Source organism: Rhagoletis zephyria, unplaced genomic scaffold (assembly GCF_001687245.7).
Source record: "Rhagoletis zephyria isolate East Lansing unplaced genomic scaffold, Rhagoletis_zephyria_1.1 Rzeph_scaffold_07071, whole genome shotgun sequence".
NCBI lineage: Eukaryota > Metazoa > Arthropoda > Insecta > Diptera > Tephritidae > Rhagoletis > Rhagoletis zephyria.
Genome location: NW_016164154.1, coordinates 1 through 15,052, shown reverse-complemented (window position 1 = coordinate 15,052; position 15,052 = coordinate 1). Strand labels below are relative to the sequence as shown.

Sequence of the window (15,052 nt, the reverse complement as noted above, 5' to 3'; positions counted from 1 at the left end):
AAAAAAAAACTTTCTATGCTGCAAAATTGCAGCTGGAAAAAAGTGGGACACTTGAGAAACACCCAAAAGAGTTAAAATAGTCCAGTGTCGGGGAAGAGGATTATGTCGTGTTGTAAGTGCTTATGCCACTTGGCAAACGGCTTTAAAACTAGAAAATATACATATGTATGTATGCCAGCGTGGATTTTGCATATCACAATCAATTAAAAGCAGCTGCTAAAATAAACAAATATAAGTCAGACAAATTTCACTAAAGCGGATGTGTAGATTTGGAAACTGGATTATTGGTAACACGTATCCATAGACTGCTTCATGCACTCGAATGTTTACATAAATGAGATTACCTAAACGCTTATGACATCAAAAATTCAGGAATATTGAATTTTCAACACAGGACGCACTGGATACGGGTATGTAAATTACGTATTAATATCTGTATACAATAACTATGATAAATTCTTCATCTCATCTTATTATTTCAAATTTAAATCGATTATATACCTATGTAGCTTCAAGATGATGGAATGTTGAATGCTTAGTCAATTTGGCGACGAAATACATAAGGAAATTATACTTCAGCCCACATCTATCAACTTGATATAAATATGTGCCAGCAACCGACATTGCAAACTTTATATTTATGTATGTATGTACATTAGGGTGGCCCAAAATAAGTAAACTCGGAATTGTAATGCTCTAACCCCTTAGGGTGGTTTATATCGAAAAAATAACCCCTATTTGTTGACCGAATTTGGGCCACGTCAACCGATTTCGTTAATTCTTTTTCTATCGGAAAGGTAGTGTCTCGGAGGTGGTCCCATACTAATTTGGTTTAGACCCGATCATTGGATCATGATGAATTTAACGGTACTTCTAAATTTTTATAGTAGCGTTGAAGTCGGTTGTGTTTGTGCTCACAAATTACTTATTTTATTTTGAAATCAAAAAAAAAAATATTTAGAGGTCGCTCAAATTATTCCATGTACTTTTTTTTATGGGAAAAACTACTTTTCGTAGAAGTGGTATGGAATTCTTGAAAATCAATATTTTCGATCAGAAAACTCTGGTTCTCTTCAGGAGACTTCCAATAACAATACCCAATTGTTTATTTAACCATTTTTTAATACGAAAGGTTTTTTATTTATCTACCCATTGTACTTTTCTGGGTTTTTGGCGGACCAATAAAATATAAATATGTACTATGAAAAAATGGTTAAATAAATAGTTGATTATTATTTTTGGGAATCTCCTGAAGAGAGTTTTCCGATCGAAAAATATTGAGTTTCAAGAATTCTATACCATTTCTACGAAAAGGAGGGTTTTCCCATATTAAATACATGGAAAACTTTGAGCGCTTTGAGCGACCTCTAAATATTTTGTGATTTCAAAATAAAAAATAGGGGTATATTTTTTCGGTATACATAGAACAATCTTAGGGGATGAGGGCATAAAAATTCCGACTTTACTTTTTCACATGCATTTTTGGAGAATCCTAATGTAAATATGTACATGCGTATGTATACAGAATGCCGTGATAAAAACAATCCTTTTTAGGGATAAGTATTCTCTTATGTTGTGTAAAAAATCCATAACGATATGTGAGTTGTCCTTCATATGAAGACAATGTATGGATGTACATACATATGTACATACATGTATTCTCTGTAACTTTACTCGTTCCCATTTTGTTTAGCGATTATGTACCTATAACCAATCTTCCTCTGCAAATGCAAGGAATTATCGTTAATTATTATTTACTTTTGTTAAATGCGGAAAATATAAGTGAAAACCGTAAAGTCTTTTTCCTCACAATGTTAAGTTATGGCGTGCTTCCATCAAAGGAGCGATTTGTATATATGTATGTATTTAAATATGGTTGTATTAAGTGCATAAATATATGAATCTGAGGCAGTTTGATAAAACAACTTATCTCAAAGTAAGCCATTTTCACTTTAAAGCAAAATTTCATTGTGTTATTAAATTATTTTAACGATTTACTAGCCATAGGTGTAACTCAAGATTCTCTTTCAATAAAACCGTAATAAAATATAAATTTTTTAATCTAAAGTCAAACCTTAGGTCACTTATGTCGTTATTGACGCAGATGTAGGGCGCATCGAGCCAAAGCATCAGTATCTCATATCTAAACTATAATTGATGGAAATGTCCAATATGCGCAACCACGGTTAAATGCCTAATTGGAACTTAGTTGCGTAAATAAGGCATTTCGATTAATTACAGTTTGGAAGTAAAAGAGACTGATGCTTTGGCTTGATGCATTTCTGAACACACCCCTCTATACTTCCATACGAATTTGTTATTCCCTTGCAAAGCACATCATAACATGCATGTATGTATGTACATAAGTATGCATGTATGTGTTTAATAGCAACACATTACACCGGCTAAAATTTGTTTATTCAACGACAATTTTTTTATTACACGTTACCGTTTTTGTCCTCCATAGTCTGCACTTTCCTAGACACATAGTTTTGGTTGTGGGTATTCATTATTCAATTATTAATATTCTTTGACTACACCTTAGCCACAACGATTACCGTTGGCCTTTTTAAGACTTTTTCTGAATGTTTGTGTTGTTATTTTCCGGTCATAACTACATGCATGTATTTGTAATGAATGTTCCTACATATATATATATAGAAGAACGTATACATACATACATACATCACCTGAAATGCAAAAGGCCGTAATTAGCAAGGTGTATTTTTTTTTATTTAAATGAGCGATCCTTCCGCTATAATAGTGGCATCTTTATGTACTTTATATCAGGCTCTGTTACGAGAAGAAAGGATTTACATATCGCGCGTTTAGTGATATAGAGAGGTAACTCAAAATTTACTTTTTAGGAGATTTTATTACGCAATTAACAAGCTTGATAAGTAGAATATATTCAATCTAACAGAAAACCAAACTTTCCAAATTTGGTGAAGATATGTGTCTTTCCATCTGTCTTTTTGTATACCAACTGTATGAATTAATAAAACTTTGATTGCGTTTTCCCCCACAGTTGAAATTTAGAAATACTTCGTTATATTATCAAACGTGCGATGCAATGAGCTCAGGAAAATGCTCAAACCTACGTAAATCATGCACATTTAAGATGCATCGTCACCCTTATGCCAGAAGCATGAATGTGCAAATTTATCAGTTTGGAGTTATTGGGTTGCCTTGATTAACCTTTCGATGTTCTATGTTATACCAAAACCCAAAATACCATGCGTACACGGAAACCACTTTTATTGCAATTTGAAGTGCATAAATGTAGAGTTAAGTTTCGTATTTTTTTATTACAAAAACTTTCAATCTTGATTTTCCAAAATTTTATTTTTTGCATATTCATGTTTCTGCACAATTTAAACACATCGTTCAAAGTGAAGCTCAAAAACAACCATTTTCCAGATTTTTTGCCGATTTTGGATTGAGTGTACGTTTTGAAAACATTTTAGGAAATAGTCTTTTAACGCTTATATCTTCGACATTACTTAAGCTAAGAAAATGTTTTTGAACTTCTAAGAAAGTGCGACTGTGCAGTAAAGTGCGAAAGCTACGATTGGAAATTCATGTCCGGGTTGCCCCTTCTTCATACATTCATTTGTGGGTCTTTTCCGAACAAAGTGTACATGACAGGTATTTTTTTATATTTTTACAAGCTTCTTTTTAACTTGCTCTGTATTTATGTATGTAAGTTTAGGAGCAAATCTTGCAATCAATTTTTGACCAGCTTTTCGATGACCTAGAGACTTGAAACTTCCCATTTGGCTCAGAACCCGATTACAACGCAATACGAAAGATGAGTAAATCCGGTAAATGGAGTCGAGATATTTGAAAACCAAGTATTTATAGCCCGATTTTATTCATATTTAGAACGTATATTAACTACATCAAAAGGAATAACTCAACTAAAAATATTGCCAATAGGTGGCGTGTTGTTGATTTTGTTGTTGTTGTAGCAGCATACATGCTCCCCAAAGAGTTTTTGAGTGGGAGTGTTGCTGGAGTGACAGTCCTTGGCAAAAAAAAAAATCTGGGTCGTTCCGGTTACGTAGAAACGACTTCTTATGTCAAGTAAAATAATTGATGTTAATATCACGACATAATTAAAAAAGTGACATTCTGGAAACTTCGGAGGGACAATCTTATAATAGAAAGCCAGGCTTATGCTGATAAAATTTTTCAGGCAAAATTAGAATACATTATAAAAGTTATGGTAGTCATTGACAAACAGTTATGCCTTTTTAATTTTTTTCTTTGTTTAAACTTTTTTTCATGTTGATTATCGAATAACCTGAGCGGGGACAAATATTTTTATATGGAGTAGGTATTTAAACAATAGCATTTTGTTTGAAAATGACCCATGTACATATATTTTAGCTTTAGAAAAAAATTGTTGAGTTCACATATGCAATAACTTTAAAATGAGAGTTTCTTCTCTTACAAAAAAAAAGTTTGCGGGACAAACGTTGTTAGGGAATACATATTCTGCCGAAGTCCACAATAAGATCTGCGTTTTGCTAACTTTAGTCCTGGAACTGCCACGCCCATATCCAGGGGTTTGCCGCCTTAAACAAAACTTTTCTCGATGAAACATTCTTAGATATATAATACATCCATTAAGGCTCTTAACTAAAGCTCATTCGATATATTCAATATGATAATGTTCGGAAGTTTTGAACAAGTTCTCGGAATAATTACCACATCGCAAAATACCGAACGAAAGAACACACACATTTTAGTCAAGGGTTTAGAATTTATTTTAAAAAATAATTTTATAATTTTCGGTCACTAATTTATTAATAACTTGGGTTTGAAATGTCGGCCGCTGTGGTGTAGTGGTAAGCAGTGCGCGCTTTCACTCATCAGCACCTGGGTTCAAGCCCTGGTCAAAGCAACATCGCAAAAAAAATATAGAAAAAGGTTTTTTCTTAACAGCGGTCGTCCCTCGGCAGGCAATGGCAAACCTCCGAGTATATTTCTGCCACGAAAAACAGCTTCTCACAAAAATACAATCGCCGTTCGGAGTCGGCGTAAAACTGTAGGTCCCTCCGCTTTGTGTGACAACATCAAGGCTCACGCCACAAGTCGGAGGAGAAGCTCGGCCAAACACTAACATATGTGTAAGCGCCAATCTATTATTATATTATTATTATTGGGTTTGAAATATGCATTCTTTTGTGAATTTCGGAGTGAGTTCTGCGCCAAAATACTGTGGATCGCTTAACCGAAATTTAACTAATCGCATTCGAAGGCCCCCAAAGCGAAAAGGTGTCCTGTGCAAAAATACTATGGACGGCGTAACCCGAGGTGTCAAAATTCTAATTTTACCTCATTTTCAAATGGTTGCCCAGGGGTCTGTGGAAGCATTCGAGGAGTTAAAAGGTTTGAACTGTTCTCTTTCTAGTGGGTGGGGTATCAAGAACCTCCGCCCAGTAACCCAAAAACAATGGTTTGTGTTTAGTTGGGTTAAATAAATGTGCGAATACTATACCTACATATGTATGTATGTATGTATGAACATTCGTTTAGTATTTATTTACATACAAAGTTGTTGTTGATAAGACTTTATATGCGATAACGATTGGATTTAATTTTGTATGTATGTAGAATTGAAAATGGACTTATCTGTGGAAATAAATAGACTCAGCCATGCACATCAATAAACAGCCGCTTATGTACATATGTGGATCCCTGAAAGGTGTTTTTATAGCATTTCCAGTTTAATTGAAACCATTTTCAAATTAAGCGCAACCTTTTTTAAATTAAATTAAACTATTTCCAGATTAATTGAAACATTCTTAAATTAAGTATCAAACATTACTAAATTAAAAAACAGGAAACCAACTAACCTATTAAGAGCAGTTTGCAACATGCCTGGCTAACATTAACTCACATTAGTATATGCAAAAGTTCTAGAATTTATAAAATATATTTTAAAAAAAAGTTTACAAACCCATTTTTGTTAAATCATCAATCATATGTTAGTATATACAAAAGTTCTAGAATTTATAAAATACATTTAAAAAAAAATGTTTAAAAACCCATTTTTGTTAAATCATCAATCATATATATCATATATGCAAAAGTTCTAGAATTAAATAGTACGCAGTCAATAGTCCTCACTTTACACAGAAAGGAGAATTCTCTTTAGTAATTGTTATACAAATAGTGTGGATAGCGTAGCCGGCGTTGGACGGACCAGGGTAGTTTTTTTTTAAATACTTTGTAAAGTGAGGACTATTGACAGCATACTGAAGTATATCAAATGAAAGCTTGATAAATTTTCTATTTAATTCTAGAACTTTTGCATATATCTAATAAGGTGATTTTAAAAAAATTGGTGGGTAATTTTTTTTTTAAATATATTTTGTACATTAATTCGATTTTTGTGAAAACTGTACAAAGCATATATGTATATCATAAGTACCATAAGTACTTAAAGAGAATTAAATTCTCTATCGAATGATTTTAAAATCCATCAAAACCCCCTTTGAGATATTCTGTATTAAAAAAGTTCTTAATTTGAACTTTGACCTTTAATCACTCTTGTAGTTGTTGCAAATACATACTATACTATGTATGTATTAGCATATGTACATTATACTGCATCACTTCCCATAAAAAAAAATCGGTACTGTAATTCCATTGGAATTATAAAATCTATTATATTTCGAAAAAGTATTAAGATTTACGTGAGCTGGACCGACTTGAAAATACTTCCAAAAATAGAGCTTTTTATGAATAAAAACAGTTTCTTAAATAATTAAAAAAAACTCCCCTTAGATAGCAAAATATTTTAAGCTTAAAAAATCTGTATAAAAACATTAAAAACAAAAAAAATCGACGGAATCGTAATAATAAGATTTTTAATGTTGTTTTTTTTTACCTTTTCAAAGATTGGTATAAGAAAACCTTGAATAATTGGATTCTGATTTAAACTTATGAGGTATCATTGCAAACTAACTCATTAAAAGTATGAAAGAGAAAGGTGGGATGAACGAGCATCATTCCAAGAGTTGAATTAAGATGGGTCGGTAATTGAAAAAAAAAAATAAATAAATAAATAAATAAATTTGGAACGTGAATGATTTTGTTTTGCAAGGAAATAAAAATAGTGGGGAAAATGCCTTTCCACTGATATCTCATAAGTCTAAATCGGAATAGTTTTAGCCCAGCTATTCAAGTTTTTCTTAAACCAATCTTTGAAAAAAGTTAAAAAAAACACAACATCAAAAATCTCATTAAATATTACGATTCTGTTGAAAGCATTTTTAAATATTTTTATGCAGATTTTTTAAGCTTAAACTATTTTGTCATCTGAGGGGGCTTGTTCCAAAAAGTTCTTTAAGAAACTATTTTTATTCATAAAAAACTCCATTTTTGGATATATTTTAAAATCGGTCCCGCTCACGTAAAACTTAATATTTTTCCGAAATACTTTGGTGGACGTCTGCAAATGTAATACATTTTGTAATCCCGGCGGAAAAACCACAACTTTTTTGGTGATGCAGTTCAATGCAATACTTAATGTACTTAATAATAATACTTAAGAATGGAAAATGCAATTGGTTTGCCAGCAGTAGACTAGTATCATTTCAATCGCTGGATAGTAGTTAAAAGATGTGGGCAAGTTTCATTTTCAGTGGGAAATTAAATCATATCAAGCGTTAGCTTTTAAATGTAATACAAATTTCTTAATCCATAAATGCCGTATGGATATGTTTGTAATTATTCATACCCTTCTGGAAAAATAAAATATTTAAAAAATAGTTGCCCGTATAGTAAAAAATTCGCTGTACCTAAACTTTATTGACTGACTGTATATTTTTTTAATTTCCAACAATTAAATTAATTGAAGAATAGTAACAATATAATCAGACCTTAGTTGCTTTAACAGTATAAAACCTGTTGTGGCAATATGTAGCATAAAAAGTTTTCGTTTATGCTGTTGTAGCCGAGGAATAAAACTGAGTCCTTCCGTCGTCAACGTACTAGTACAAAATCTGTCAATTAGCCGGTTGTACATTATTAACTTTATCCAGAAAAACTCGATCAAGAATCATAACTCTTCAATACCCCCAATTATAAAACTTTAACAACAACAGTGTATTATTAAGTTTAATGTTCTTGTTCAAATTTGTTAATAAAATTTCAACATTTTTTATTTAATTTTCAGCAATACAACCACACTAACTTTCAAGTGAACTACACTGGCGGTAAAGTGTGACGAAGCAGTGACAAATTTGAAAATATGCGATTCAATAAGTCTGGTTTAACTGCATTAGCCTCAAATCCAGCAACGAAATTTGAGAAGGAAGGACTATTAATTGTCACCGAACGTCAAGAGGGCTTCTTTCGTCGTGCCGATGGTAAGAGTAAAAAAGTTTGTAAAAATATTTGAATTTTGGGATAAAACGTGGACATTATTTTTGTTTTACTAAAAGAAATGTTACAGCAGCTAGGTGCATATGTACATACCCTGAAATGAAAATTCAAACAAACATTCTAGCAGCTAACTTAATTAACCGGCATCAGCAAAAACTCACTTGTTATGCGATTAGCGATAACTGCCTTTAAATTGTAGGAGGTTAGTATAGTAATTCTACTGGTTGATGCTGATAACATTGCCGGGCAATTAACATTTCGTTGGATATCTCCATGTTAAAATTATTAGTTGCTAGATTGAAAAAAATACAATACCTACTAGTTGAGCTAGATGGATAAACTATTTAATTTAAGCTAAAATCAAAGTGGTTTTACACAACTAGTAGCTTTATCTGCCGGGTAGGTTTATAGGCCATCATGCAGTGCAATCCCAAAAACTATAGGTTGATATGTAAAAATAAAATTATGTATTTTTATGCTAAAATATGTATGTATAAGTATTTCTACTAAAAACTAAGCAGAACCCCAAAATGCCAAATGACTTCGTATCGACGTCGTTTCCGACTCGGTCTGGTGAATAATTTGTTCGCCAGCGACGTTCGCCAACAGTTGGCCGGCGAACCGCAAAAACGATATACTAGCGAAGTGCAAAACGATGCTCAAAATCTTTAACAAAAGCCTTATAAGTCCAATTTCAAATTGTGTGCAATATTAAAAAAAAAAAATAGTTCAATTAAAAGAAAATATATAAAGCACTTTTGTAGCTCATTAAAGTAAAAATTGTGTATGGAAAAAATGAATCTGATTTGACGTCGTTTGGAGTGCACCCAAACGACTTCCACAGCAGGCCTGCCGACTTGGCTCAAACCGTGCCATTTTTGGCCCTGTTTTGCTTCAAATGGCCCTTAATTTTTAAATTTAGCACAAAGTGCCAAAAGTGGTACTTTTGAAAAATAGTAATATGTATTTCAATCAATTTTTGTGAAATCATTTACGTGTAATTCTTTATCTCAACTCAATTTTTCTACTTTCTAAAGTGTATACAACTGGTTTATCTAATTTTGGCATTGCACTTTTCTTTGAGAAATATGGTTCTTATTTTATTCTAAATGGCACTTTTTTATCCCCATGGCTAAGAATAGTTGGCAGCCGACGTCGTAACAACTTCTACTCGATGGGAAAAAACGAAGTCGGAACGACGTTGCGATTTGTATGGAAAAACCGACTTCGTTTCGACGTTGTTTCGAGTTCATCCAAACGACTTCAACAGACCGACATCGTAACGACCTCGATTCGAACTCGTTGTCACTCTGTGGCCAACTGGGACTTTTCGAATTCTTCAATTGGAATCTTTTATTAGATTAAATAAACGATCAAGGCATATTGTATTTTTAACCGATTTTTATTTTTATTTTTTATGTATGTTACCGCATACCTTTGGGCCACGTTAACCAATTGCGATCGGAAAGATGGCACCTCGAGGGCGGTCCCATACTAATTTTGTTTAGTTACGATAATTGGATCGCGAAGAAATTAACGTTAATCTTAAATTTTTATATGAGAATTGAAGACGGTTTTGTTTTTTGCTTAAAAATTACTTGTTGATTTATTGGATTCATGTATGTATGTATATTTAATGAAACTCATTATGTCAAAATGCACGAATTCGGGGATAATTTTGACTTCAATTACTATACAATATGTTATTATCAGTCTGTAGATATGATTCTCCATACATATGTACGTACATACGTACAACCACATGTATATTTTATGTACATATTTATATGCACGCTTATATATGTATTTATATTTTTTTCAGTTTGCGGATCTTTAAATATGTAAAACAATCCTTTCATTATCCTGATACCATTTTTAATAGTTAAAATATATGAATACTTCCTATACGCTCATTATTTTAACCATCATTTATTTTTTCTCATATTTAACAGGGCAACAAATTCCACATATAAACGAATTCTTTTACACAAAAACCATGTTATATTCTTTGTAACATTTAAAAAATATAGGTAAAGAAAGTATTTTTATCACACCTAAAGCACACTATACTATAATTCATAAAAACGCACACAAAAATACCTACGTGCATACATAAGTGTGGTGTAAAGCTACATATCCATTCTTGCGCTGCACTATTGATCGGTATATTGATTTAACCTTACACTAAATACTCACTTTCTCACATACATATTTAAAGGGAAATTTTGGTGTCGGTTTGTAAAATAGTTTACCTTTACTTAAATTACACAAGTTTACAAAAAAAAAAGTGTATGCATTTAAACCAAACGTGAATGCGAATCCGAGGCCCTTAGCTTCCATCACGTCAGGTTCGTGGTCAAGTAGGGAAAACTTCATTGAATAAACCCGAAAATTTAGTAAAATTCTCCTGAAGTTCGACCCTCGCATGACCTTGTACTTGAGGAATAAAGGGACGACCCCCATATTCGGATTCAGCGACTACAAAAACAATTTTTTTTTATATTTTTATTAAATATAAATTTTTTGTCCTATTTCACCCTCAAATGTCCTCGAAGCTGACATTATGGCGGCCAACGGAACTCGAATTCGGGTTCAGCGAATCTAAAACGCCATATATATGCATTTTCAGGTTTATTCAATGAATTTTTCCCTACTTGTCCTTCAACTGACCACGCAACTGACGTGATGGAGGCAGAGCCGGATTTAAGCATAGGCTACATAGGCGCTAATCTAGGGGCCCGCGCCACATGAAAAATTAAAAAAATTATATTAAGAAAGAAAAAAGTGAAAAAAGTAAGCAAAGTCATTTCGTGTACACGGCGGCTAGGCATTGTGATTACAAATTTGAAGGGTTACTTTCATTAACTTTTGTACTTTCTATGAGTATAAAGGCCGGCCTACATAAAATTTTCGCGTCGACTTGATGTTCGCCTCGCTCGTCAAAATAGTGAATTTGTCAACATTCAACTTTTCAATAAAAAAACGTAGTTTAACTTTTTTTAATTAAAATAAGTACATAATTTATAAAAAGCATAAATAAAGTAAATATTAAAAAACGGTGGCTGTCGTGCAAGTTTTAGAGAATTGAAGCGCATCTAAAGTTTTGTAGCGGTTCATGGCGCAATAAGCAAGTGAATTAATAAAACAGCTTTCACGCATTATTTTCTGTCATTCGGCTATCGTATGCAAAATTTTAAAGACAAATTTTCAAATAAGATATTGTCAAATCAGTATAACAGGGCAGTTCTGGCAGCTGTCTTTCAACTCGACTTGTCTTTCGTAAGACAATTGTCAACTATCTTGAAAGCTCGTTACTGTCTTTTGAAAGATCTGCTAACGAGGAGGCCTTAGCGTTATGCTGTTCGCCTTTTACCTAATTTTTATGTAAATTGAAAATTATTTCAGACCGTAATTAAATTTATATGCACTAAAAAAAGAGGTGGCAGATATACTGTATGACTATTCTGCTTATGAAGATTTTAGCCCATGTGAGAGCACCAATGAGCATTTTCTTGATGCTGAAAACATAAGCCACTACTGCAGAAGATGAAAGAAATGTTTCCTTTTCTGAATTTGACGACGAAGAAGAAGCTGCCGATAACATAAATGCGAATATGGATCAGGAAGAATAGTCATGCGATAATTACGCGAGTGAAGCACCGGCCGTTGCCACCTGCACTAATCCCACAGAAGACGTCAACTTCGATCCCAAGTTTCATATGCCTTTAAAAAGGGATCCCCAAGTTTTGGTAACTGATCCTCAAGGTCCTACCGAGTTCAATGTTTATATACATACGATTTCAATGTATACACTGGATGGATTCAAGGGAGTACTTGTTGTGTCTAATTGTCACAAACCGATAATAGCAGATGTCGACAGAAAACAGAAGGACGGTAGAAAGAGAAAATGTGCCTGCCCCGATGCTATGGACGGCGTAGACTTGGCTGATCAGAAATCAGCGGCGTACGATATCAACCGAATATCTCAGAAATAGTGGGAAAAAATATTTGTCAAAATTTAAGAATTTTAAGACTCGTTGAATATAGGCGATCATTTATCAATAAAGGGGGCCTCTCGACAACGTTGCGTACGGCGCTACAAAAAGAAACGAGAACAAATTATGTTTTAGCCACTTGAAACTTGCAATTTATCCTACTACCAAAACCAAAAAGAAATTTACTTTGTTTAAAATGTACAAAGTCTGAAGGGAAACCGTGTCCCGCCGTTTGCCTTAGTACTCCCAGGGGGGCCCGCACCACGGAAAGAGCCTAGGGCCCATGGATCCTAAATCCGGCACTGGATGGAGGCTAACGGACCTCGGATTCGCATTCAGCGTGTCGAGTAACATAGGGATATATACATAGGTTTGGTTTAATATGCATAACTGTTTTTTTTTTTGTAAACCTGTGTTATTGTGCTTCCATCACATTTAAGCTCTAATAGACTTTTCAAAAAACACTGCATTGCTTCAACAAAAAAATCGCACGGCAATTTTACAGTTGAATATACATATGTATGTATTCCTCTTTTTTCACCCTTTTAGTGAACTATCCGCGTTGGTGTAAACTACGTGGCAATTTGCTGTTCTATTTAAAAGATCACGATCCACAATCACCACCTTCTGGGCTGCTGGTGCTTGAAAATTGTCGACCATTGATACGCAACGAAGAGCGGGAATTTGATGGTTTTTCTTTCATTCTAGGTAAGTGCGATTTATACCTTAAATTAAATGCGCTGTGGTTAATGGTAAGATTTTTACATAAACAATTTTTAGAATTCGAAGGTAGCAGTTCACAGCGCATTTCCACACGTACCGCCAAAGAGCGCTTGGAGTGGGTAAAGTGCATTCAATTGGCCTCGTATGCATATCTAGATCGTCAAATTAAATATCTCCAAGACCAAATTGCCATTAAAATGGGCAATCACATCGAGCGTGGTGTACCACCTACGGTTGCAGCTAGTGATGCACTGCTATTTAATGCTGGCCGCGCTGGTGGTGGTGTAGCTGCAACAATACATAACACAGCAACGGTCAAAGTGGAAGAAGGTGATCTTATACAATTTTAAGAATATTTTGTTTATAGCAATGTAATAGTTTTTAATTGCTTTATAGTAGTTTATACAATTAACTTGCATATGTAAATATTGAGTTAAATTTAAGATCTCGTAGAAAAAGGGAGATTAAATATTTATTTGGAACTAATCGTAGTTTCAAATGAAAAAAAAACATATTTTTTGGCCCCGCAGTTAATCCTTTTTAATACACTTAATTGAAATAACTGAGATAATTTAAATCTGAGCCAAGAGAAGGTCGTGAACTTAGCATTGAACTTATAAATGGAATTTTTAATATAGATCTAATTGCACTACCTAACCCCTATAAGCTTGTAAATATAAACATACTTTCCTAAATATTTGGATTATAAGCTTGAAATTCTTGTCTTTTTACGCATAACTTAGTCTAGGAATTACAAAAAATGCCCATAGTGAACTTGGGTATTGAAGCACAGGGGAAAACAAATAATTTTAACACAGGAAGTTATTTCGAGGAAAAAACCTTTTTCAGAAGAAAAAAATATGCCAAGTACTAATTACGACGTTATATAAGATTTTTTAAGGACTTTGAAATATCCCACTATTAAAAAACCAAAAATATGGATTTATAATTTAGTTTTTCTTATTTTATTTTTAATATATGTACTTGTGCGTGTATTTTATTTTATAACAGCCAGTTTCGCCAGAAATTTACAGACAAATTATTTTTTTATTTGAATTTTCTATGAAAACTGACGGAAGGGAAACATCATTTTTGGCTTATATAAATTGTTGACTTCATGTAGCGAAATAATTTTATGATGGAAAAAATGGCGTAAAGTTGCCAACCGTTGAGCTGAGTGGAACTACTCAACTGTGCGTTTCTGAAACAAACACTCAACAGTTCAGCAACAGCTACGTCTTAGAAACGCGCCCATTGTTGGGAGAATTTTTAGCGGACAGAAAACATGCTTTTTATGTCGAACAGACTTTTTATTTGGCATCAGAGCCACCAACGGCTCCATTTTTTGCAAATCCTATGTCTTATTACGTTTCAACTAAACATGCCATAAGAAAGATTTTGAAATTTTAATTTTTTTCTGGAAACACCCATATATAGATAGAAATTAATACAGGTAAAGATAGTCGAGTAGTAGAGATTATGTTGGTGTACCCATTGCTCAGGCATTTTGTCTCTATAAGAATGATTTTTGTAGTTCAAATTTTAATTCCAATTATTACTTGCTTGCAATCCCTGAATTTTTGTATTAATGACAGCAAAATTAGACCCGTTATTAACTTTAATTTTTACGAAGTCTTAACATTTTTTTCAACATAATCGAATTAAGATTATGTGCTAAGCACAATTTAACTCAGAACTTCTCTTAGTTGAACTTTGGTTTTGGTTTATTATACTTTTGTTTTTGTAAATTTTGTAACTACATTAGCCATCAGCCAATAAAAGCCATCGCATGCATTTCTTCTACCCATTTCGATTGTAAGAATCAATTTATCTGTAACTAGTTGTATAATACCTATTTTAATACCAAGAAATTAATAAGTAAGTCGCTTTAATAAAAATCAAATACTAAAGCAAATAAATTGTTTTTGCCTTTA

The 15,052-nt window shown here is 33.1% G+C and overlaps 1 protein-coding gene across 1 annotated transcript; it reads left to right on the top strand.

Moving 5' to 3' along the window:
• Nucleotides 1–13,686, top strand: LOC108373835 (uncharacterized). The gene is made up of 4 exons (XM_017629783.1): nt 1–410; nt 8,192–8,384; nt 12,945–13,103; nt 13,176–13,686. Exons 2-4 carry the CDS (start codon nt 8,267–8,269, stop codon nt 13,466–13,468), a joined length of 570 nt encoding a protein of 189 aa, XP_017485272.1. The 5' UTR covers nt 1–410; nt 8,192–8,266; the 3' UTR covers nt 13,469–13,686.
• Nucleotides 13,687–15,052: the final 1,366 nt, after the last annotated feature.

What these genes read in the sequence shown, in the direction of transcription:
- LOC108373835 (XM_017629783.1), top strand. Translation starts at nt 8,267, where the DNA reads ATGCGATTCAATAAGTCTGGTTTAACTGCATTAGCCTCAAATCCAGCA. An exon ending in CTTCTTTCGTCGTGCCGATG is followed by an intron (nt 8,385 to 12,944) that starts GTAAGAGTAAAA and finishes TCACCCTTTTAG; the next exon opens with TGAACTATCCGCGTTGGTGT. An exon ending in TGGTTTTTCTTTCATTCTAG is followed by an intron (nt 13,104 to 13,175) that starts GTAAGTGCGATT and finishes AACAATTTTTAG; the next exon opens with AATTCGAAGGTAGCAGTTCA.